General features: G+C 32.7%; 1 protein-coding gene across 1 annotated transcript in view; it reads right to left on the bottom strand.

Annotated features, from left to right (window-relative positions):
• LOC143237223 (mitochondrial inner membrane protein OXA1L-like) overlaps positions 1–15062 on the bottom strand; it is a 38679-nt gene extending 23617 nt beyond the window's left edge. Inside the window, exons 1-6 of the mRNA XM_076476231.1 lie at positions 14873–15062; positions 11648–11857; positions 9654–9843; positions 4953–5096; positions 2192–2277; positions 1517–1681 (exon numbers count right to left, since the gene is read on the bottom strand). Coding sequence (XP_076332346.1) covers positions 1517–1681; positions 2192–2277; positions 4953–5096; positions 9654–9843; positions 11648–11857; positions 14873–14989 — 912 coding nt within the window. The 5' untranslated portion in view covers positions 14990–15062. The remainder of the gene's footprint in view (positions 1–1516; positions 1682–2191; positions 2278–4952; positions 5097–9653; positions 9844–11647; positions 11858–14872) is intronic.
• Positions 15063–23615: the final 8553 nt, after the last annotated feature.

The following is a 23615-nucleotide window of genomic DNA, read 5'->3' as shown; positions in this document are numbered from 1 at the left end:
AGACTTAAGACACAACTCGTCTGCCTGAAATATTGACTTGAAAGAATGAGGTGGTTTCAAAGTACTGTAAAATGGCTGAAAAAACCTCTAGGGTGCCATTCTAAGCTGTTAATTGGTTATTCATATCTCATATATTGAAGTAAGTGTGTATAAGGGATCATTTACAAAAATGCAAAGAGGTGAACTGGGCTATTATGTTTAATTCAAACATAAGCCATATCTCAGCAAAATAAAAAGATATATGGTTCTTATTTTGTATTATAACTTGTCAACATTAATAATTTAAGTTCCTAATTTGTACAAAACTATAGACTCAGTATTTTGACATTACAAATATATAATTTTAACTGGTACTGCATTCAACATACCACGTGATTCACTAAATTCAATATCTAGATGTGTTCTTTTAATATTTATTTTTAAATTAAGAAATTAACTGATGGATAATACTAAAATTCAAATTATAACTAACAACTTGATTCCAAACTTATTAATATAAATTCATAAAATAGTAGTTCAATAAAATTTTGAATGCAAGTCAACAAATGTGATGACATGGCCTTTGACCTGTGACCCATTGCAACAAGATCAAAACTTCAAGTTCTTTTAGAAGATATACCTTCTTCCACAAAATTTAAACAGGAAAATACCCCAAGTCTGAAAATTTCTCAAGTATTTAAAAGCATTTGTTTTGCAAATTTCTCATACTAGCAAAATACAAGTGTTGATGTTGGCATGAAATTTATGAGGAAGTTAACGAACAAAAATAAGCATCAGATGTAAACTAGTTAACACTATAGGAATCAAATATAAAGGAGTTAGTAATACAGAAGTCTAAAGCAAACTGTGGAGAATATTTGAGATCTAAATAAAAGAATTGTGTGTTGCTAAACCCTCAAACAGCCTTTCCATACTGGGCATTATCTGGTACTTGCAAATGCAATGTATATAGATTACTTGTAATTATACTATACATGTGCAAGGGAGAACACAATTATGGGTAAACCAGTATATGTAAACAGCTATTACACAAATTAATAGTTAGTTTCTACTTCAACAAAGGTATAGAAGTGTTTTTCAAATGGAAAGATGTGACCCCAAGTGTATCTCAAGCAAGTTTCCAGGAGAGTCATAAGCTCTCTCTGCCAAGTCACAATTTCTTTTAATCCTTGAGGTGTCTGAGAGGTGCACATATCACCTTTGTTATGAGCTATAACTGCACCAAAAAACATCAAAAAGTTGTTTCATCCTCCCAGAGATAATGGGGGGTCATGAAGACAAACACCTGGAAGCAGGGGCCATCTGGCAAATTCTGCTGAGGAATGCCAGTATAGAATACAACATAAATATGTTAAATTCTACAAAGATAAAAACATATAAAACAAATACAGCCAAAGTTTGACAAAAATGACAACAGAACACATTTCATAAGTAATAAACCATCAACACAACAATTTTCTCTCACACAAGATACAAAGAACATTATTTTATGCAAGTATTTACAGAGTTCACATACCTCAATAATTACAAATAATGTAACACAGGTTATGATTGGTAGCCCATACACTGGGTCAGGAACAGTCAAGTCACTAAACCACAGGGTTCCTCCCGTCTTCATGCTCTCCAGTGGAAGGTTAGCCATTTTTCGGAGAGCCAAGAAAAATGATATAAAGACTGGTGCCTGATAATTAAAAATAAACACTACACAAATAAACTCATCATTTCTACATGTTTATATCCATTACCATAGAACTGCAAGTATCTTTACATAATTATATATATATAATTATGTGTGTGTGTGATGGGGTCAGTACACAATCCTCCTGTTTGTGAAATGTTTTTTTTTCTAATCTGTTTATGAAACAGACTACATGTGCATCTACGACTTCACTGGTTGTAAAGTAATATAAAAAAATACCATCATTATCACAGTTGATATTAATAATTACTACTGGTCTTCTTTATATATTTCACTTACAAAATGAGTGATTTTATCAAATGCCCATGGTCACTCCTTTACATCGAGTATTGTAACAAGCAAAAATATAAAATGACTTGGTATGATGCAATATGTTTACAAAAAAAATCAGTTTTGAAGGTGAACAGCATGATCACTCAAATGTTAGTCTGTTCCTAATATCAACTGTTATTATTATTGTTTATGTGACTTCAACACAAGAAATTATCTTACCTGTACCAATGGAACTAGCATATTCTTCAAAGGATTAATTTTATTTTCCTTCATGAATATCATCAGCTCATTTGAATATTTGGCAGCTAAACAAAGGAGAATTCAAGTTACTTCAAGAGTCTTACATGCTCTAAAAATATGTTCAGATTTAAGGTTAAAAATTATAAATTTACTGTTTTGTGTTACAGTACTTAAACTAAGATATTCATCAACTAATGTTAGCTTTCGGAAAGTAAATTCGAGAAGTTCTAGTTAATAAACATACATAACCCAAAATAAAAATATGCCTATTAAGGTGAATCTAACAATTAAAAAAAAAAAAAGGCAGAGAATATCATACTTGCTGTTAAAAATACTGCCTTCCCAAACAATTAAACCATATATACTTTCCCATAAAACAAGGTTCACTTGTTTGTTACAAACACTTAAGTTTCCATTTTAAGCACTTTAATATAAGTAAGAAAGAAGTTTGAAACTCCAAAAATTTGTACAATTAAAAATTAGAATGAATTCTCAAAAATGTTTAACAGATTTATGAAGACATTAAAATTATAGTTAGACAAACATCAAAGCCAGAAGTATATCTAAACTGTATATTCAATATATAATCATCCCATTTTCCTCAATATACGACTACTTTCCTTTGGGTAAACTACGTATGAAAAATTTTAATTTCATTTCAACAACACAGATCTAACCTTTATAGAATTAACAAGAGATTTAATTAGATATTTATTTGTCAAAAAAAAAGTTAAGTATATGAACGTTAGAAGTTTAAAAATTATGAACATGTTCCATAAATAGAAGATAACTTCCCAAAAAAACACAATGAAAACTGATCATGGAGAGATCAAGATCATAAAGGGAACATGAAAGTTAAGGATCTGCCAGCAAGAAATGGAATAGTTACAGTGTTTAACCCTCTCACCATCAGAGGGTTCTTTTGTGGATTAATTTACTCATTATCTAAAGTACATGAGTAAAGATTAAAATTCAGGAGTGGTTTCAGTAGCAAAACCCTGCCAAATATCCCAAATACAGAAAGCAATGTCTTGGTCAGCAAACTATTTAAAATTACAAATGTGATTAAATAAAAGTAAGAATTTTAAGCATACATATTTACCTCACAATAAAAAAATAATTTATATCTCTCACCTTGGCCTTTTTAATTGTCTAATTTAAAGTTTAAGGAAGGATGAAAAAATACTGCAATTTAGTAAATTAAAACTGAAGTTAGATTATTATGTCCCATTTGTAACTATGTATGAACTCCATAATTATACAATTAAGGAAAAAATAAACTGCAAGTTTCACAAATTATTTCATTTATTAAAGGCTATGGTTTTGCCAGAAAAGGCATTATTAAGTACAAACTATTTGTTAATAAATGAAATATTTTGAAACATACAATACTCTATTTTATTTTCCTCAACTCTATTTTCTATATACATATAGTCTATTTTAGCCCAAGAATTATCAATAGGGTCTTTGTCATCAGTTTTCTAACACACACCATTTCTATAAGCTACTTAGGTACAATATTGCTTTTGGGTTCATGACTTTTATGGTTACACAAATATCAAATTGTGTAGTAACAGTAAGTGTAATAGTTTCAAACATATTTAGAAGTTGCAGATATAGAAGCTCCAAATATCTTGGAAGAAAAGTTTCCTGGTGTACGTGCCACATTAAAAGGTATGATTCAGTATTATCAATGCCCCCTCTGTTTAAATAATAACATCCTTAGTTTATGCACATATTTGTTATCTAAGAATAAATCCTAAAAACGTTTCATTTTTATATAGATATAAATCAGATAACATAGGAGACCTGTTTCCTCCTTCAGGTCTATTCAGATACCTAACTATTCCTATTAGGGAATTGCTTAATGATAATATCATAGCTTAAATCTTAAAATGGTTGGTTTGGGCATTAACACTTTTACTAATAAAGCAGAGAACAATGTTTTAACCTTCTTAGATCATCTTCAGGTTGAAACGTTGTTCTCTGCTTTATTAGTAAAAGTTAATATTCATACCAGCCATCCTGAGATGCATTTTTACTTCAAGTGGATTTCTCATCATTCCCACAGCTTAGTGATATCTAATGAAAACTGTAGAAGTTTTGGTAGTATGAGGCAGAAAGTCTCTTCAACTTAACTGAATTTCAATTGAAAATTACTAGATTAATTACATAAACAGTACTTCTGTTTGCTTTATTTATTTGTTTTTATACAAGCTCATTGCTACAGAATGGGCTATCTGCACTCTGCCCATGAAGGGTATAGAAACCCAATATCTAGCACTGTAAGTCCTCACTTCTGATTAGAAAACCACAAATCAGCAACTGTGGAAAGTGAAAACATTTGGCATATGAGACAGAGTATTTATTAAGGAACTTGTCACAAGTTTATTATCTTTTCCAACTTTCTTGATTCAAAAAGCAACTTTGATAAATAGAAACAAAAATTTCATGACAAACTGTTCAGTTCCAAAAGAAAAAATGCCAAAGTGTAGTTTAAAACAAAGTCACTATTCTTATACAGGGCAATTCAATACAGAATCTGGAATTAAAATTTAATGATACAAACTACTATGCAATCAAGAGAGAGAGAGAAAACTTACATTAGTGCCAATTTAAAACAAAAAAAACTAAAGTAATCTGTGAAATTAATATAAATTCAGATATTTTTCAGGTTTGTAAGCTACTATTCAGTTTTAACTCTATAAGAAATTGTCTATTGTCTGTCAGTATTTCTTACCATCTAATGAATTGCCACTTTTCCTGGCTTCACTTATCTTCAGTTGTAACATTTGCATTTTGGGAAGGTGATTGTTCATTTTGGTAACATTTTGCTGGGCTTTGACTGCCACTGGAAACATCAAGATTCGAACAATCGTTGTGCCTTAAAACATAATGAAAAAATAGTTTAACTTATTAATTAAGTATTATTTTATTACACATTACAACTTTTACAGCATGAAAGATTTGTTTTGTAGAAGAGATATGAAGCTCTGGTGCAACCTTGAGAATGAGAGCAACTGACACCAGTGATCTAAATGTTATGCCTAGTCAATAAACAAATGTGTCTTATTGTAAAAGCTGTGATGTATAACAAAATAAAAAAAATTACAATTATTTTATGCACAGAAAAAAAAAAGAGCTTATATCAACACCCCAAATAAATACCTTTACTGGGTTCAAATTTAAATATAAATTTGTATTTCCCAAGTTGAATACTACCTGGTTCAAGTAAGACAAGACAGTATGTGGGAGTAAATCCTGTGGCCAAGACATTTCACAAAATACACAAAAATGATCAGTAAATAGTTGTAAAGTCATGAAAGTCATGACCATATATACCAGATCTTTGAAAAATTACAAGTGATTCATTATTAGAAAATCTTAACTTGATTAGAAGTGAATAGAGTAACTGATACATAGAATCTATATGAATAAAAGTAATAACAAGTGACTTACCACCAGCATCAACATTTTTGAGAATTCAAGAAATTCATATCACTTGGTTTGAAAACCATGCTTGTATAGCAAAATAGTCCTAAATAAACAGCTTTTACTGACTGACTGCCATTTATTGTTCACAATAAACATGGAATGGTCTATGAAAAACTGCTACTGATTGGTCACTACTCCCATGAGTGGCTAATCACACAGCAAGTTTCATATAGATAGTTTTTCATGTTAATGTAAGCGCTAGAATGCAATAGTTTTATAACAAACTTTTACAGCAGGTTTTAATGCATGAAGTTAAAAAAGACATAGAAATACATAAAATACAGCATATAGTGCTGGGTTTATTTGATAATTTTAAGCATTGGAAATGGATAAAAAACAAGCATGACCAATTAAAATTAGTGTCTTAATAGTACAAAGGACCTAGTAGTTTGATCCATATATATATGTACACACACACATAATAGTGTTTATATGTAATTATATAAATATTATACTACCAGTAAGTTTTAAGACTGCATCTGAGCACCTTGAAATAGGTGTAAGGAAGGTAACTGAGAAATGGTACTTGTGACTGATTGACGAGAATGATGATGTTAACAAATGTAAAATATTTTTCATTTACTAGCTGTGGTTGTATTTCTGTCTAAATTATCATCCATGAATACAGACATACTTAATACCTTAGGCTTAATTTTCTTAGTAACCTGTTGTTCATTGTACTGATCTTTCTGTAGTTGTGTTTCCAAAATTGTATACTATTTCCTTTCACTATAAGAATAACTGTTGTCTATGTACTAAGTTACCAGGGGCCAAAGGACTTTGATACAGGAATATTAATTTTGGAAGCACAGTCTCCAAAATAAATCCTGCAGCACATGCATTTTGTATGCAACTGTTCTGATATAACAGTTATTGTATCATTCTGTGAATTGGCATAATAGTGTAAGTAGCATGGTCATATGGTTTGAGTTGAAACTTGAGTAATAAAAAAAATGACAGTAAATAAACTGGTACTGATACATTCATGTTTTCTTACTTCTCAAGTTACCTTCTGGCACGAGAATTGGTCAACAATGTTTACAGGATCATGGGGCTTGAATTACCTCAGGAACACATGATGCCAGCTTAAACTGACCTTAGAATGCATTGAAACTGGGCAGAGATTTGACTAAACAATTTTTGACAATTCTTTTTTTTTATGTTATCCATTTTGCACAAAACATTACTGATTTCATATTAATTTGATAGCCAGAAACTCTCGTATCAACAAGTTTTTTAAACAGCACCTATCTATCCTATTTAACTGGATTGACATGGTATGATATAAAAGCCTTGTTTTTCTTTTTTCAGGTATTCTTCTGTTTGAAACAAGGTTGTTTTTAATGATGATTGGATATTTGTTAATATAACATGAATGGTGGTGTGGATTATCATTTTGCTGAAAATTCATTTTAATGTGATAATTTCATATTTTCGATAGCTTATGGCATGAAAATTACAACTGTATTGACTTATTTTCATTTAGATATGTTTCATTAATTTTGAAATTTATGATATGCATAATGTAAGTTAAAGATACTGTTATAGATTTACCATCAAATATGTTTTAATATCATCATTTGTTTGAGTTAAATTTATATTTAGAAATGTACATAGCTTGTACTGTTAAATCCATGTTGCAAAACTCCCACCTATTCACTAAACTTGTAGAAACTCTTTTAGTATAAGAATCAACAATACATAAGTATTTAAACACTGATGTATCATTTATATTGCTGTGCAAGCTCAAATTACTAGAGACTCTCTTCCTGCATATAAATATAAACCATGCAATAAGCTAAGAAACAGTATATATATTATTAGTTTGGTGCAGTTGGTATGCTATAAACTTTGAAAGGAAAAACTGTGATTAACACTTATTAATCAGGAACTTCAGATACTTGATCAGAAATGTTTATAAATTTTGAATATTACAAATTATTGAATTTCAGTGGATCCATGTTGGATGTAAGTATTTTTTATGAACACATTATATAACTTTAGTGGCTACCTTGAGCTGTAATCAGCATGTGACCACAAAAGAACACAAAGCTAGCTAGCTCCCTGTTAAGTGAATTGTACCTACACTAATTCAAAAGTAACTTGCTCATTGTGAACACTTAATAAGACATCAAGGAAGTTCTAGACCAGAAAGAATACTCAATATTATTTGCAAGTTTGTAAAACGTTTGTACATACATCATTATTTGTAATAACCATCCTCCCTCAAACAGCTAGTGTATTACTGAAATACAAGTCGAGAATGAGTCGTTTCAGAAGAATCAAGTGAATAATTTAGTGTCTCCACTGGTCAATCAGCATTGAGTGATAAAGATATATCAGAGAAAGGAAGAACAAGATTATAATGAAACTGAAAAAGAACAAGTCTGTATCAAAGCTAAAAGAAAAAAATTAGCATTTCAAGGCCAAAAAAGCCCATACGTATTCTACATCATACTGAGGTGACTCATCATTGCTAGAAGGCATATTGTCTTTGGAGTTGAGTTCTGCCACTGGTGAATCTCTTGTTGTTCAGGGTATTGAGGGTGGCTTTGTTAAAGTTCCTCTCCATAACATTTAGTTAACATCAGACCTAGTTTTGGGACCAGTTGTGATTAGAGTAAGACCAACTTTGGTAATTAAGGGTGTATCATTAGTGTAAGGAATTCTTTTGACTGGGGTAAATGTTGTTGCTAAACACAAAATGGTTAGTGTGCTGATCACTGTTTCATCTAGATGATGATGTTGAGGAGAATCCTGATGTGTTACCCTCAGGCTAAGAAATTAAGTCAAAAACAAATGATAGTCATATATTCAGAGGATGATACAAACTCGTCTCAGACGTTTTTAGATTCAAAACAGATCTTGTGAATGATTGTCCTACAAACAATTCCTCAGTGAGTGACAATGATTGATGTAAGGGATTTGATCAACCCTCTATAAGATATCAAGGAAGTTCCAGAATAGAAAGAATACTCAATATTAATATTGGTGAAGTTCCCTTTACTAAAGGTAAATTAATCACCAAGCAAGGAATGGATCGTCAGATCTCTTCACCATTTAAATACGGACTCTCAAAAGATGAACTGGAAGAAGTTTCAAATTGTTATTCATTCAAAAATGATGTACTTATGAAGAAATGGAGACCACCACATGTGCCAGCTACAGAGGACTGAGCTATAGTTTATCAAATATTGAAATATTGAAAATTGTGGACTGCATTAGATCTTTGCCAAAAATTCAATCTGGGAACCAGTTTTTGTTGAATACCATATGCACATTCACTAGATTCCCTGAAGCCTTTCCTTTTGAGATACATCTCAGCCAAAACATTTCTGAGGCTTTGATTAATTTCTTAACTTTTGTTAAGTTACCCAAATAAATTCAATCTGATCAGGGATCAAATTTTATGTCTGGGTTGTTTTAACAAGTTGTTTATCAACTCAATGCTAATCAGATCAAACCTTGTGCATATATCATCTAGAATCACAAGGTGCTCTTGAGAGTTGCCATTCTATCTTGAAAATTATGATTCAGACTTAATGTCTAAATAATGTTAAGAATTGGAATAAAGGAGCTAATTCATTATTATTTCCTGTTCTGTTGTAATCAAGTATCCAACCAACAAAAAAGAGAAGTTAGCTAAAAAAGGAAATAATTCCCTGTAAAAATAAATAAATCCTATGTAAAATAGTGAAACAAAAAACTACACTAATAACAACTAATAAAATTAAAGAATCATTACTGAAGAGGAGAAACATAAGTTGTGCAAACTGTAAAAAAGCAACTGAAGTACAAAAAATAAGTGATGCCCCCCACAACCAAAAAACAAAGAAAGTAAAAATCTATTATGCAGAAAAATCAGGTGACACTGGAATTCTATACATAGTTCAATAAATAATACAAGTTGTGTGAACTAAAATGCTGGAATTGATTGTATACTTACAAATTACTATTGATAACCACCAGGGGATGTCTAAGCTGACATGACAAAAGTCAAGACAATGTTGAATAATACCAACTGGTGACCATCCTCCTAGCCCAGCATTCAGAATCTCTGATCCTTTCTCTTCAAGTACATTTTCTACATCAGTATTTAACAAAGGTACTTGTGGTGGCTCAGGGATGTAACCAGCCTGAGTAAAACATGCACAAATTAAAAGAGTAAAATATTAATGCTTTAAAGCATTCAGATATACAAAACTTACAGCATAAAGTCTTCAGATTTTAGACACACTCAGTAACTATTATAATGTGACACTGATTTAAAATATTAAACACAAAAGTTACTCTTATAACAAGCAGTAAAAAAAAATCACAATTGGTAAAAACAGATACAAGTTAAATATTGTTACTGGTGTTTAAATCACATATCAACTCAAATGTGTATTTATGAATGTGGTACACAAAAGAAAAAATTCATAACAATGATGTATGAAAACCTACAAAAATCAAACCTATAAAGCTATCTTGTCTGATTCTTTTTGTTATGCAAATTATTTTTGTATTGTAAAAAAAATTATATAAAAAAATAAAATAATGTGAGGTGCTCAAGTTTTGAGCTCTTCCATGAAACACATTGAGAATAATTTCTGAATACATAAAAATTGATGTGCAGCTTCTCGTCATATCTTATGAGGAGAAATACAACATTGCCATAAAAACACAGATAGCAAAAACATTATTGTTGTGTTAACAGATACTGAAATAACAGTATATGCTGAATATGATTTCCAAATGAACCACCTATAGAACAATTTTACTCTCTATTCCAAAGAAGAAAGTCCACTTTAAATTCAACTAATACTACAATAGTTACAAAAATACAAAACTTTGTATGAAAAGAACAGATTCATAATGTTTTGAAAGATGCAGAGTTTAAAGATAAAATTTAAGATAAAGTAGAAAAAGCTAATTTGAGAATTCAAGGTAATTCTAGTAGTTACAAGGGAACCTACACTTACTGTTTTAAAAAATGATTAATGGGCCTAACTAAAGAACCATACATAACAAGTTTATCCTTATCATTACAAAATAAACAATTAGAAATGAGTTTAAAGTTTGTTCACTCTAAAAAATAATCCATAAGAGCTTCTTGGAAGAAATGGATTCACAATTTTCTTAAAAACACTGAAGAATAAAAAGTAATTATCTATACAAGAAATATTTTGACAACAGTAAAATAACACTAAGCACAAAACTGTATTATAACTATATAACTCTACCCATATTGATGAACAAAATGTATAACTAAATGCAAATAACAATTTCAGTTCAGATTTGTAACTCAGAAGATTTCACTTCATTTGGTTGGCTAAATAAACTTTAAAAATAATTTGTACACAACCCTGTATTCAGTGGTTACATATCCAATAGCCAGTAGTGAGCTACAATTACCTTTCACTTAAGAGAATATGACAAGACTAATTTGTCTTCAAGCATGATGAAATAATCTGAATAAAACTTTTGTACTAGAAAAATAAATACTGATGGTCATGCTTGTTTAGTGTTGATTGTCACGTGTTTCCTACAAGCTGTCAGGAAAGGTCTGCAGAACACTAGATACTCAAAATTCCACAATTTCACAATCGTGAATAGTGATAAATTTTATCAATATGATAAAGTTATTTTATTTTATATACATACTGTAATTATATAATTTTTTTGAAAATACTATCATCACTATCATTATTACTTATTGTTACATTGTTCTTGTAGCTCACCATTATGTAAAGTTTTAAACTGCTTGGTACTGAGTATTTGAAAGATTGTTATTTGCTGCTTGGTATGAAGCCACTGCAAAACATACAAGTGACAGTAAAACATCTGGATCTTGTCATTTCTTATGAAGTTTATTTTCCCAAAAATTGCAGTGCAATTAAACACAATACAGATGGATGTTTTATAATCATAACATCAAAACTACTGAAATTATTGTACCTGTAGAGAACTGTTTGGTACTTCCTCTTGGTGATACACTGCTGATGTTGATAAGTAAGCACTTTGACCTCCAAGTTGGAAATGCAGTGGCTGCAGTTTCCATTTGCCACACAACACTAAGTTTGAAAGTGATGCACCTTTTGATATGCAAACATTGTGTGGATGAGTTTTTGTATGCTGAAGTACAGAAACATGGCTGCTAGTGTGTAACTGAAAGAATAAAAAACAATGTCTAAACCATAAAGTAACAATTTTGTCAAATCTAATATAGTATTTAATACATGATACTCAGTCAAAGCTAATTAATTTTTTCACCATTCAATCACATACTTAGGTATGTAGTGAACCTGACAACAGATATTTGCTGCACCAACTTCTTGATTTCCCTAACCTTAAGTTTTAAATTTTTTTTGTCTAAAACAAAGATCTATAGCAACACTGGCTATACAAACTCATAAACTTACAAGTACATTAAAAAATAACTGTGCTCTTGTGTTACAAACATGAACACTAATGTATTAACAGCACAAAAAATTTTCACTACAATAACCTTTTGAAATACCATTCTTGTATACAAGAAATGAAAATCTTTTAATGAAGTTCATTAAAATGAACTTTTTAAAAGTTCTAGATTTAATATAGAGATATTAAGACTCATTGAAAACAATAATTTCTTTCTTCTTAATGATGAAAAACCCACTTGAAATAAAAGTTAGTTAATTTGAAAATATCCTAGGAAGGTTGAAACATTGTTCTCTACTTTATTAGTAAAAGTGTTAATACCCACACTAGTCATTTTAAAATACAATAATTTCTTTCTTTTATGTATATGGTTTGGCATACCTTAAACACAGTTACAAGGTTCTACAATCTGATACAGAATTAGCAAAATGCAGTTGAACAGCCAACCTCACAACAATAAATGATTACAGGACAAACCAGTATAAACATAAATTGTTAAAGATAACTCTCAAGAAACTAAACCATACCATTACAGCATAGCATACAGACAACAAGGGATCATTTACTCCTTAAAAGCTGTCCCTGCATACCCTCCTTTGAGAAAATATAAAAACCTAAACTGATCCTGTATTTTGTGTAAAAGTACTGATTTCACTTTCAAGCTCCTGTAAAGTGTTGTCTCCACAGCTACTGATGATTACTCATTTTATAATAAGTCTGTAGCACAAATAAATAAAACTATCTTAATTTGAAGTCTGCATATTTTTCCCATATAAAACTTTTGCTCTTCAATGTTATTTTCTTCACAATTATTACAAAGAACTCAGACTTTCCTATCAATCCCTTAATTATCTTCTAATATTCAATAATATCACTTCTTGTCCTTGTGTTCTAAAGAGAAAACAAGTTAACATATCTTAATCTATCACCAAGAGATAATATTTTCATCCTTAGAATCACCACAGTAACCCTTCTCTGAACTCTTTTCACAAACATCAATAGTTTCTCACATTAGCAAATAAAAATTGCACACAATCTTCAAAATGAGCTGTAAATGGTGTTTAGTACAGAGAAATCAATATATCTATAAATACACCTTAAACTTCCATTAACTTTGCTACTAGCAACACAGCACTGCCTCTATTAATTTAACAGCTTTATAATGATCTTTGTCTTCAGTCACCTTATTCAGTGTATTAAACATAATCCACATTATGATAGCCAAAATGCATTATCTATCACATATTATAATTAAAGGTCTTTTGCCAAATACCTGTCCATCTAATCAATTTATCTAAGTAATTGTAGTATTCAAACATTCTCAATATGGCTAAAGTATCCAAGACCTAAACATCATCAGCAAATTTTAGTAATATATTTGTTATTCCCTATCAATATTTTTATGAGAAAAAGCCCAAGTACTAATACTGTACTGATAACAAGAGCTAGTACAAAATAAGGCCCAGTTTGAGTGAACATCATTAATAACCATTCTTTTGTTTCCTCTCATACAATAATCTTTCTACAATCCGAAACAACAGTATTTTATTTTGTCTTTTGTAAAACACCTTATAATTTTTGAAAGATAATGTACACCAAGCCAACACCTTTCCTACCTTCTAGATTAGTGTCTCTCAACCTTTTCAATCTCAGAAACCAGTTCCTTGCTTCCCTTGACTGTCACAGACAATTTAAATGCAAGTATGATAAAAAAAAAACATTACATTCTACCCTTGAATATTCTGTCAGTTTTTGTGAAGCTCCATGAGCAGACAAGGTGATTGTAACAGACTGGCACAGGTCTGTAGACTTATGGTTGAGAAACCTTTATTGTAACATGTTTTTTATATTATATAATCATCTACCAAGTACTAGGTTAAAAATAAATTTAACTTAAGCAAATGGCATTATTGACTGGCATTACACATTACACTACTCTAATCACTAAATTAATTTACTAAAATATTTTACTCTGTATTTTGGCATCATTGTTTAGCAAAGTACTAGACCAAAGATTAGAGGAACCTGTCAATATAAACCTTACACAAAACATGATGCCAACTGAAACTTTTACACAGATAATATACATAATAAATTCATATTATAAGTGTTTTACTGCATCACCATTAGTATTACACATATGTAGTCTAACAATTAAAGGTTACTGTAAAATGTCCACATGCATCTCAAAGCTATAGTCTAATACATCAGATAAAACATAATTCAACTGTTCTGCTAATTCTATATGAACTGTGTAACATGCACACTGAGTTCTGGAATGTCAGTAGATAATATTAAATATTTTATTACTTAAATAAGAGAGGTTTACTTCTCCATTTCTTAATATTTGAATGTCATTGTTATAGTCACTATACTCTTCAACCGTTAGTGCAAATTTCCCATTAAGGTATAAACCATTCATCCACAACGTGTCAAACGTGTAACTAATACAGACATAACCATTATGTTCAAAGCTACTGAATCCTGTTAAATGACTAACTTCAAGTTGAACTCTAAAGCATTCCCTCAGATAAAAAAAAAATATGTGTATCATAATATGATTGTTAAACGTTACTATTATATTAAGTTAGTATTAACTATTGCTGTAATGTCCGTTTTCAAGTTCAGTACTAACATGCGTCTTTATCATTTTTAAAGGTTTAGTTAATATTATAGTACGGGCAAACGGTAAAGCTACGAAAAACATTAGTAACGCATGGATTGGACTGCGTTTGTAATCATTTATTGAATAATATAACTTACACTAAAACGTTTAATTTCTGGATAGTTAAGAAAATTAAGGCATCGAACTTTCAAAAGACGGGTATGTTTACTTAAACCCGTTCTTAACAAAACAACATACATGCTCTTTGCTACCATGTTCACCACTTTTATCAGCACCTTCTACTCACTATATATTCAATTATTAAAACCAACGGTTGATTTATAACTGAAGTACTCATTTACACGTTAGTATAGAAATAAAATGTTTGGTCAAACGAGAAAGTAAGGAATTAAAATATTGCGAAAAAGTTGCAAATTTAAGAATAAACAAAAAATATCTTTTCAAACACTTTAAAGGTAAGAAAAATGTTAGGGTGGAAAAAGGACTTTGTAGGGAAAAGGTAATAATTAGTGAATACTGTGACTGGGTTATTAAATTTTATTTGTTTCTGCAGTTTTTACTGATAAAGATTTGAGCAATATTTTCCACCTTGAGAAATTGCCTGTCGGAAACATTACTAAATAACAGGATCACATTAATTTTGAACTTCTTAAAAAACTTGTGGGGTTTAAAGAATGAGTCGAGCGCATGAACCACTTGGCCAAGTCGGGCATTTGAAAGGGGTTAAGGGTTATTTTGATTGTTTGTTTGTTTTTAAATTTCGTACAAAGCTACACGAGGGCTATCTGCGCCAACCCTTTCTAACTTAGTAGTGTAAGACTAGAAAGAAGGCAGCAAGTCATCACCGCCACCTTATGGGCTACTTGTTTACCAACGAATAGTGGGATTGACCGTTACATTATAATGCCACCACGGCTGAAATGACGAGCATGTTTGGTGTGACAGGGAGTTAGGACTGTATATGTGAAACATTTATTATTAGTTTTTTTTTCTAATCTTTCAACAATGTCACTCGCTGGTACAACGGTAAGTCTACGGATTTATAACGCTAAAATCAGGGGTTTGATTCCCTTCGGTGGACTCAGCAGATAGCCTGATGTGGCTTTGCTATAAGGAAAAACACACTTTCAATAATGAGCAGGGTTCGTTGATGTTACTCTTTTTTTCAAAGGAGATGAGAAAAACTTTCTCATTAATTATAGGCCCATTACTTACATCACTGGTGGGAAAAGGTTTTGATAGTCCGATAAAAACCATTTAACAAAGTTTAACATTTTGGTTGGATAGGCAGCATAGTTACACCAGGAGAAAATCTTGTCTTATTTACTTCGTCACATTCTTTGAAAATATTATTGCTTAAATAGATGAGGATGTGGGTGCGGATGTGGTGTATCTGGATATTAGAAAGCATTTTACAAAGTATTATATAAAAGGCTTGTAAAAATAAGTATAAATATGGAGGATAAGTTGGCTCAATGGAAAGAAAAGTGGCTGGCGAGATAGAAGAACACATAGAGTTGTAATAAATTCGGTAAATCTGGATTATTGTCACCACACCGGTTACTCAAAACTCAATTTTTAGGATATTTACTCTTTTTGATTTACATCACTGACATAAAAGAAGAAATGGTTAATAGATTACTTAGATAGATCAGACAAACAGGATAAAACAGGGAATGTTGCTGCTACATAAAACTAATTTGTCAGTAACAGAAACTTAAATGAGCAGCAATAATTAACACAGAACTGCCTGTACCCTGCTAAATAATCGATCAACCGTTACAATAGCAGGAATATATAGCTCGCCTACAAAAAAAAATCGACCTAAATTTACTTAACAATACCTTCTCCCACAATCAAAACACTATTTAATAAACATATCAACATGGGATGCAACTCCACAAATACAAATGGAAGACTCCTACAACAATGCATAGACGAAAATAACATAACATTCCTAAATGACGACATGTATGCCACCAATACCAGTGACATACTAGACATACACTGCTGGCCAAAATCTTAAGGCTAATGCACATAAAGAAAAAATATGCATTTTGCGTTGTTAGACTCAACCACTTATTTGAGTAGAGCTTCGAAAGATGAAAATAAGGAAAGGGAAAATAAAAATAAAAACCTTTTTAGCATTTAATAGGGAAAATGTGAACATTATGAAATTAGCCTAAATACAATTGGTCAAAACTTTAAGACCATACTAAAAAGAAGCCCTAAACAGGGTAGGAAATGCCCAGAAATCTAAGTATTGAGTTGCACGGCCGTCATTGCGAATAACTGCAAACATTCACTTTGGCATGGTCGATGTAAGCGTTTGCAGAAGGCTGGCTGGAATGTCATTCCAAGTGATGAAGATGGCTTCACGAAGATCATGCACTGTTTGGAATTGACGTCCATTTCTATAGACTTCCCTTGCCATCCACCCCCAAATATTTTTAATGGGGTTCAGTTCGGGCGAACACGCTGGATGGTCCAAAATAATCACGTTATTCGCCATGAAAAAGTTCTTTGTCCTGCGGGCATTGTGGATTGCAGCGATGTCCCGTTGAAAGATCCAGTCATTTCCACACAAGCGAGGGTCTTCAGTCAATAAGAATGCTCTTTCCAACATGCCAGTGTAGCCAGCTGCTGTTTGACGCCCCTGTATAACCTGAAGCTCCATTGTTCCATGGAAGGAGAAATCTACCCCAGATCATGACAGAACTTCCTCCACTGTGTCATGTAGAAAATATCTCCGGTGGTATATCCTTATCGTGCCAGTAACGTTGGAAGCCATCTGGACCATCCAGGTTAATTATTTTCTCATCAGAGAACAAAACCTTCTTCCACTTTCCTACGTCCCATGTTTGGTGCTTCTTAGTAAAGTTTAACCGAGCTGTTTTGTTGTGTGGAAGGAGGCGTAGCTTTTGAAGACTTTTACGGTTTTTAAAGCCTTTCTGTCGTGGATGCCGTCTTATTATTCTTGAGCTGCATTCTGCGTCCGTAAGGGCCTTAATCTGGTTCGACGATCGGCTGGTATCTTGCCGGATAACCCGACGAATCCTCCTGCTCAACGCCGGCGAAATTTTCTTGGGCCGTCCACTTGAAATTCTCGTTCCGTATCCCTCAGGGTCTTTTAAGAAATTTGCAACAGCAGTTTCACTACGTCCAATCTCACTAGCGATGGTACGTTGATAGAGACCTTGCTTTTGTAGCTCAACAGTTCTGCCACGTTCAAACTCTGTCAGCTTTTAAGCCTTTGTCATGTTTTTACCCAATGTAACACAGGAGATGTCAGTCGGAAACGTTGACAAAGTTAATGCTTGAACACAAATAACTAAATTTCGTTACGTGTTTACCGATTAACGCTTCGTTTCAGTATGGTCTTAAACTTTTGACCAGCTTGTATTTCGGCTAATTTCATAGTGTTAACATTTTCCCTATTAAATGTTAAAAACGTTTTTATTTTTATTTTCCCCTTTTCTTATTTTCATCTTTCGAAGCTTTACTCAAATAAGTGGTTCAGTCTAACAACACAAAATGTATATTTTTTCTTTATGTTCATTGGCCTTAAGGTTTTGGCCAGCAGTGTATGTCTAAGCTCGTACAATATGAGCCAAAAATTAGTAACATTTAATGTGGGAAAGGATGTAGACAGTAATCATTTACCTGTATGGTGAGATCGAATTGTAGTTGAATTTTTCTTTTTATAGATTGTATATCTATAGAAAAAAAAATCGACAACAAAAATGCAAATTAGAAGGAACACCAAAAAGACCTAAACCATCGGCTACCAAACAAAAGTATGCAAACAGCTAAAAATAAAACAGATATCGATAAATACTGTCAAATAATCACGGAGTGCCTTCAGTTGGTTTGGCTTGTTTTGAATTTCGTGCAAAGCTAACGAGGCCTATCTGCGTCAGCCGTCACTAATTTAACAGTGTAGGACTAGAGGAAAGGCAGCTAGTCATCACCACCCAACGATAACTCTTGGGCTACACTTTTGCCAACGAATAGTTTGACTGACCCTCACGTTATAACGTCCTGATGGCTGAAAGGACGAGCATGTTTAATGTATCGGGAATTCGAACCCACGACTCTCGGATTGCGAGTCAAGTGCCTTATCCACCTGGCCATGCTGGGCTAAGGCCTTCAAACAGCAGCCAATAAAGCAATACCAAAACAACAACATAAATCTACAAATAATGCATGGAAACCGCATAAAAACTAATAACATTAATCGAGTTAAATGAATTAAAAACACAAATAAATTAATAAACCAACTCAGAGCAGAAGTCAAGTTATTAAAACAAAAAAAACTGGACATTTTCTGCTCCCAACTAAATGAAAAAAAAACAAACAGATCCGAAACAATTTGGGATACGTTTAAAAAGACTCAGAAACTGAGACACAGCAATAAGAAAATGCTCAACGCTAGAACACAATAATACCACAGCATATACAAGCAAAGAAAAGCAGAAGCATTAAAACAACAACTTCAAAACACGTTTTAAACACATAACGACCCATATATGAATGCATATTTTTATAACAAAGTAAACAATTATACAATGCATAACAATGAATTATATGGACCACTCTTCTAAGTTAACATAAATGACTATCAAATCAACAACACAAACGAATACACAAACACAATGCTAACAAGTACAATTCCTGTACAAGAAGTCATAGAAGCAATAAAAAAGACATAAAACAAATATCCAAGAGAAGACGACACACAAGCCATCCTCCTTAAAAAAGGCACCCCGAGATTATTTGAACATCTAACAGCAATTTTTAATTTATCATTATACTCTGATTGTATCCCAATTTCTTGGAAGCATGCAAATGTGTTAATGTTTCATAAAGAAGAAAAGCTAGCCAATAAACCAAATAGTTACCGACCGATTAGCCTGACCAGTTGGGTGGGCAGAATTCTTGAACGAATAATCAGTAACACTCTCCACATTCCTGGAGATAACATCAAAATTACCAGAAGAACAAAACGGTTTTAGAAAATCCAGACAAATTACAGATCATTTAGTTAGAGTAACAGAAGTAATAGTAGATAGTTTTGACCAAAGAAAATGCACTGTCACTTGCTTTCTTGACACTGAAAAGGCTTTCGACACTGTTTGGCATCATGGTCTTCGGTTCCAAATGAAAGAACTGGGACTACCACGGGGAATTATTTGCTGGCTATCAAACTTTCTGGTAAATAGAAATGTAGAGTCAATGTTGACTTTCTCAGAGTGTTTTACTCCAGAAGCTGGCGTCTCTCAAGGAGGAGTGTTTTAGGCTAACCAGCCCTATCTTATTCATCATGTGCGGGAACAATATGCTTCTGAAATATCTAAATCATGAATACTCCTCACAGTTCAATGATAATGAGGTAGTCTGGAAAAGTGCACCAACACCAACAATAGCAGCCACAAATTACAACCACAATTAAGTAGAATAAGTGAATATTGTCAAAAATATAGAATCAAAATAAACACAACACGTAGTATTCACTAAACACAAAAAGTACAACCAGAGATCTATGTGAATGGAGCACTCCTTCAGACTGCTACATTTGCAAAATTCTTAGAACTAACATTCGACTCTAAATTAACATGGATAATCTATCTAAATAATATTAAAACAAAATTTGGCGAAGAACAAGCTATGCTTGGAGTCTAAGTGGTAAAAATACTGGAGCAATAGCAGACAATATTTTAAAAATATATATGACTTACATTAGACCCGTAATTGACTTTGCAATTCCTGCATGGATAAATGTAAGTAAAAAACTATTACAAGCCAAACTACAAGCAATACAAAATACACTACTTAGAACAGTTTATAAAGTACCCAGAACAACATCATCAGAATTCATGCATAAATACGCACACATAGCAACAATAGCAGATGGACTCCTACATAGTACAATAAATTATTTTGACAAAAATTGGAGAAAAAACGAACTAGTAAGCGAACTAAACAGATACTGCATACATAATGAGGATTGTCCTGAACACCTTTCCCCAGTAAATATATATATTCAAATAAAACAAAAAGGCCACCTATAAACTAGACTGCCAAGCGTGTTAAGGCGTGCGACTCGTAATCTGAGGGTCGCGGGTTCGCATCCCCATCGCGCCAAACATGCTCTCTCTTTCAGCCGTGGGACGTTATAATGTGACGAGCAATCCCGCTATTCATTGGTAAATGAGTGAGCCCTAAAGAGTCGGCCGTATAATGTGACGGATGGTGATGGCTAGCTGCCTGCCTTCCCTATAGTCTTACACTGCTAAATTAGGGACGGCTAGCACAGATAGCCCTCGAGTAGCTTTGTGCGAAATTCCAAAACAAACAAACAAACAAAAGCTTTGTGCGAAATTAAAAAAACAACAACAACAATAAACTAGACTCCACATTTGTTTAGGGATTAACAAATAAACATTGAAAGAGGATTTATGTAAATGTTTTATGGTTAAGGCCTATTTAGCGATAGTGCAAATTGTTATGGAACTTTTGAGAGAAATGATATATTTGCACTTAGTGTACATATGTAGATAGTGCATGGACACTGCCTGGGTAGGGGCCTGAGTAAGTGCGAGTTACTTTGCCCTTCGTGTAACATTTATAAATACACTTGACAGTTGCGAATACCAATGCAAAGAAAGAGGAAAAGGTCGACGAAACCTGACTCTCCCGGGTATACAAGCGCAAATACTCAAATAACGATAAAAGAGAGAGAGAGAGAGAGAGATTAAAGTTCTGTCAACATACAACAGTTTTGTTGTCAGTGGAACGAAATTATGATGTTTATACTTTCAAGGGTTCTAAAAATGAAACTGGAGGAAACAGAAGAACCTGGTTTATTCCGAAACTAATTAGCTTACTTAGTCTCATATAAATGCACTATTTAAGCGACTTGAATAATTTTCACAACATAAATCCGAATAGTTTTATCTGTACACCAAACATAATCATTTCATTTTTTATTTGTGTTGAGATGATTACTGTAGTTAAATAACGGAAGCTCCACTAAGAGACGTGAAAAAAAGTTTAAAATACTTAGACAATGGACGTTGATTTTGGTCTTTTTGTCTTACGAAAACTGTCATTGGAATTCAGATAATGGGTAAAACACCGACGATAATTGCACAAAAAAGAATAAAAATTCAGGATAAATGTTCATGTTTACTTTCTGATAAGGAGCTCATTGATGATTACAGAAAGAAGCACAATGAAGACATTACAGACATTTCGTATACGTAAACAAACATACCATTTAAACTAATAAATACAACAAAGAATTTAACTGAGATAGCAGCATCATAAAAATTTGAATTTTTCTGACTCTGATTATCATACCACAGAAGAAACTACTTGTTCTGATGCAGATTCAGAATTCTCACAAAATGTCTACAGATTGAAGAACTCCACATATTTCAAATCGTAACATTTATTTAAGTTGCAATAGATATTTGGAAACCACGAATTGAGATGACGAACACTTAATAGTGAAATTTACACAGTTGCTGCATTTGCTTAGTGATTTGACGTTCATTCTGAGTAGAAAGGAAACATTGCCAACTCAGATGCTTACCACATTGTTTATATTAGCATCCTGAGAGCCAAACACTGCTAGCTTTGTGAGAACTTTACCGACGTGAATTCAAGACGAAATAAACATATTTCCTCTTCAGTATGAAGAAAATTCGAAAGTATGTCTCACGGCAGTTGATCAACTTTCTGACAGCTGTACTATACCTATCGCTCTATAGCGTATTACCTGAAAATGTGGTACTGTGATACTTGAATAGACTATGGATTTCTATCTTTTTGTAATATTATAACAATATTATTTTTAATATTATGGCTAAACAACTCTTAATATCTGAGCTAATAAGTGACTTTTCTGAGGAGCAGCATCCGAGATCTTTTATAAGACATATTCACTTGATCTACAGAGTATACAAAACTTTATGGAAAATGTAGTGAGAAACAAATATATCAAAGTGGAGACTGTGTGTAACTTTGGTATCTGACGTAACATGGAAGCCTCTTGGCCTGGTAATTAGGTACGTAACTCATAATCTGCAGGTCGTGGGTCCCAATCTCAATCATATGGAACATTTTCCCCTTTCAACTGTGGGGTATTGTAATGTTACAGTCAATCTCACCATTCTTTGATAAAAGAGTAGATAAAGAGTCGTCAGCGGCTAGTGTTGACTTGCTGCTTTCCCTCTAAACTGGACTGGCATGTCCAGGTGGTAAAGGCGTTCGACTCTTAATTTGAGGGTCGCGTGTTCGAATCTCAGCCACACCAAATATGCTCTCCCTTTCAGCCATGGCAGCATTATAATGTTACGATCAATGCCACTATTCGTTGGTAAGAGAGTAGACAAAGAGTTGGCGTTAAGTGGTAATAACCAGCTGTCTTCCTTCCAGACTGAGCCCGGCATGGCCAGGTGTGTTAAGGCATTCGATTCGTTATCTGAGGGGCGCGGGTTCAAATCCATGTCGCACAAAACATGTTGCCATTTCAGCCATGGGGCGTTATAATGTTAAATTAATCCCACTATTTGTTGGTAAAAAAGTAGCCCAAGAGTTGGCGGTGTGTGGTGATGACTAGCTGCCTCCCCTCTAGTCTTACACTGCTAAATTAGGGACGGCTAGCGCAGATAGCCCTCGTGTAGCTTTGCGCGAAATTCAAAAACAAACCTTCCAAGCTTACACTGCTAAATAGGAAATGTAAAAGCAAATAATCCTCGTGCAGCTTTGCGAGAAATTCAAAAACAAACCTTCCAATCTATGACTGTTAAATTAGAGATGGCTGTAGCAGATTACCCTCGAGTAGCTTTTCATAAAATTCAAAATAGGTCAGAC

This window comes from Tachypleus tridentatus, chromosome 13 (assembly GCF_004210375.1).
Source record: "Tachypleus tridentatus isolate NWPU-2018 chromosome 13, ASM421037v1, whole genome shotgun sequence".
NCBI classification, from domain to species: Eukaryota; Metazoa; Arthropoda; class Merostomata; order Xiphosura; family Limulidae; genus Tachypleus; species Tachypleus tridentatus.
The sequence above is the reverse complement of the archived record's forward strand: the minus strand, read 5'-3'. Positions and strand labels throughout refer to the sequence as shown.